Source organism: Sphaeroforma arctica, assembly GCF_001186125.1.
Source record: "Sphaeroforma arctica JP610 unplaced genomic scaffold supercont1.2467, whole genome shotgun sequence".
Taxonomy (NCBI): Eukaryota; class Ichthyosporea; order Ichthyophonida; genus Sphaeroforma; species Sphaeroforma arctica.
In genome coordinates, this window is record NW_014038091.1 from 1 (window position 1) to 3,570 (window position 3,570).

Below are 3,570 nucleotides of genomic sequence, written 5' to 3' on the forward strand. Positions count from 1 at the left end.
ACACACACACACACACACACACACACACACACACACACACATATATATATATATAACACGTATTTTTGTGTATGTCCGGTTTTATCCAAATTCTGTATAGCAAGTATGATAGCTTAAATCTTATGCAATCCCATGTATACGTTTAAAGCCTGTGATATACAATCCTACACACTGTTACAGGTTGTGAAGCCTAAGGAAGCTCTCGAAATCTTGCAGCAACGCACTTCATGCCCCTCATGGTTCGGCACCGAATTGGAAGAGAAGTGATGCTCTACGCATCATTCACGAGCTGGATGTGCACTTATCCTTGTCTGTGTTCAGGCGGTAGTAGTAACACTTATACGCATCTGAAGAGAAGTTATGCTTTACACATCTTTCACAAGATTGGTGGAGCATATCATTGACTGTTTCCAAACGCACTGGAAGAAAAAGGATTCGCTAAATACTATTTCAGAGTTCATCTATGGACATGCTCGATAGTGTCCAAGCGGAAGGGATGGCGTCTATACAGAATATGCGCGTAATAATGCGTATAGATTAGTGAGACAGAGTATCGTGTGCTGACATATGATGGTTTTTAGTTTATTATTAGAAACGCTTTCCGATTGGTGTGGGTCGAGCGAGATTGGGCAAGCAGTGTTCATGCTCGTTATTCCCTCCCACTCGTGCCAGGGCAACCACACGAGAGCGCTACCTTACATCCACCATCTCAGAAGACTTGTATGATATTAATTAGACGAGTGGTTACTAGTCATGACCTTGAAGTCGATGACTCAGCCGCGCCTACAAGTGCAGAAACATCTGTCGGCAAAAGGCACTCCGGTCACCTTGAGACTTGTGCCGGTCGCGGAGGACTGGGGTTATAGCAAATTCCGGAGCACGGGAGTTTTGATGTACTCGAAGTGTGAATAGCTTGGAAATCCATATACTTTTGGAGATGAAACAGGGTATTCGCCCCTCATAACGCAAGGTTAGCAGAGATGCATTTATTGATCTTCGACAATTGCCCAAACAGACATGCATAAGGTGAGAATGTAAGATATACATATATCGTCTAGAAAATAATTGTAGGCTTGTTTCACCACATGTTTTTACGATAGGATTGGTGTTATATCGCGTCCATCTTGAGCACGACTGGATGTAGACAAACCACAGAATAGTGGATTAACCGGCAATGACTATTAGGCAATGGATAGACTAGAACAGCTGATGCAGCAATCAAAGAGGAAGTTCGCAGATAGCGAATGAATGCACGGACAAGGTATTTTTCGATCGGAAGGGGAACTTGAAGACTCTTCCAGAGTTGTCACAAGAATCACAGGTCATCACCGTCCATCAATCATCAGTGCAGTATGGTATACAGCATGTAGTATTAAAACAATATATATATATACGGTAGACTGCTCATTTCAGTGGGAGTATTCATTCGAAGCTCTAGTGTGAATCAGGATAAGGTGGCACAGCGTTCCACAAAGGTCCTGCCCCGTTCCAGTCTGTTTTTACCCTGCGCGTTTGCTCCGTCACTAGTGTTGAGGTCGTTGTCTGTCCGTGTGTCTTCGCTTCCTAGCAGTACAACTAAATGGTCGTGCGCTCGCTGCAGAATCGTGTCACGAGACATGGGCAAGGGTTTCTATTTATACCCTTTTGGTAGGCATCTTTTGTATAACATTATTTTAAGTCTTCATTCCAAGGCTCCATGCGCGTTTTTGCTGGCTGTGAACATATATTTTATAGCTTGTTTTAGGATTATATTGACTGATATACCAACTGCATATGTATATATACTGCAATAGGTATTAATTGAACTTTATTGTCCGGTTCTTCCCGTGTATGTCAGTAAGATATATTTTCTATCTCATGAGGTTTGAATACTATGTGAGTTGTACATGTATAAAGACCATTAATTGCCTCCCAGAAAAGGAAACAGTGCCTCTATATAAGATGTAAAATTCATGTATAATGAACGCATGTCTGCACAAATGACTGTTTGTCTAGACTACTCTAACAACATTGGCACCGCCAAAGCTTCCAAATTGAAATATAGTATATGGAATATATAAAGGTGATTTGCTGTGGTTCTTAAGCGAGAAACCAATTCATCAATCGTGGTAAGCTCTCCTGTCCGCCACTTTCAATACATTATGTGATGATTGGCCCATACAGATAACTGTAGTGAAAATTATATATCCTCAACGCCACAAGGTAGCTTTTGTACTTTGTTTTGTTTGAGTGTACATCCATGGAGCGATACCTCAACTCTAAACCCCTTTCAGAGAACGTATGTGAGAAGAAAATAGTATTATGGGCAATTATCATCTGACCTCTCTGTCCGAAGGTATATATTCGAGCGAGGATAGTACACCTATTCGTGTAAATGTTTAATATTGCATTGAAGGGAAATCTCCGCGCTCATTCGGTTTGAAGTGTCGATCAAAACAAGAAAATCCTAAACATTAAACAAAGGGTGATAGGGGATAGGTCTATACAAACATACGATTTATTGTACTATTTCGCTCATGCTAATATTCGAAATACCTGCCTAGCGTTATTAAAAATTTACTGGTGCGTACAACATTCATCCACGCACGCCATGGTGGAGTCGGATCGGTCCTTGCAGCGGGTATTTTTCTGTTTTTGATCGTAGTCGGTGCCAACACGGCATTTGCCCTTCCAATCTTTGCATATGATAATTGAGGGTATGGCAGAGGGGGCAGGTGCGACAAATTGCGAGCAGCACAGGTCCACACATGCCTCGGTTGAGTCAGTTCTGTCCTTGCACCTGGTGTTTTTCTCGTTCGTGTCGTATTCTGACCCAACGCGGCATTCACCATTCCATTCTTTGCATTTGACGAAAGAAGAAGGCTTTGCAGACGGAGTTGGAGCAACTAACGGTTTGCAGCACAGATCCACACATGCCTCGGTTGAGTCAGTTCTGTTCTTGCACCTGGTGGTTTTCTCGTTCTTGTCGTATTCTGACCCAACGCGGCATTCACCATTCCATTCTTTGCATTTGATAAAAGAAGAAGGCTTTGCAGACGGAGTTGGTGCAACTAACTGTTTGCAGCACAGATCCACACATGCCATAGTGGAATCTATTCTAGGTTTGCAGCTCGTATCCTTTTCGCTTTTATCGTAGTCCGTTCCAATTCGGCAGTCAGCCTCCCAAGATTTGCATCTGATGACAGAGGACGAAACAGATTCAGTGGAGGCGGCCATGGCCGCAGAGCAAGCCATTGCGGTGAATAGGATTACTGATGTGGTGTACTTCATTTTGTTTGAGGTTGTTTGTGACTTAATGATCGCCTTGTAAAGTTGTATGCGTGTAGTTATTCTCATAGTACTTTTGCAAGTGGATATATATAGTGGGAAACGATGACAAGTTCTGCTGGAGGACATCAACACGCTGAAATGTAAACAGAACTGTCTTTAAACAACGAACAGATCCGCCACGCTGCCATTGTAAACCAGATATGAACGACTCGCTACAGTAGGCGACTACATAGCAATTATAAATTGAGTATGCAAAAGATCAAGTACAGCTCATTCACTGTCCAAGTGAGTGTGTCGATA

General features: G+C 42.5%; 1 protein-coding gene across 1 annotated transcript; it reads right to left on the reverse strand.

Moving 5' to 3' along the window:
• Positions 1-2,535: 2,535 nt before the first annotated feature.
• Positions 2,536-3,315, reverse strand: SARC_12647 (hypothetical protein). Its single transcript, XM_014293241.1, has one exon. The coding sequence runs from the start codon at positions 3,268-3,270 to the stop codon at positions 2,557-2,559; it is 714 nt and encodes a 237-aa protein (XP_014148716.1). The 5' UTR covers positions 3,271-3,315; the 3' UTR covers positions 2,536-2,556.
• Between the last annotated feature and the right edge of the window lie 255 nt (positions 3,316-3,570).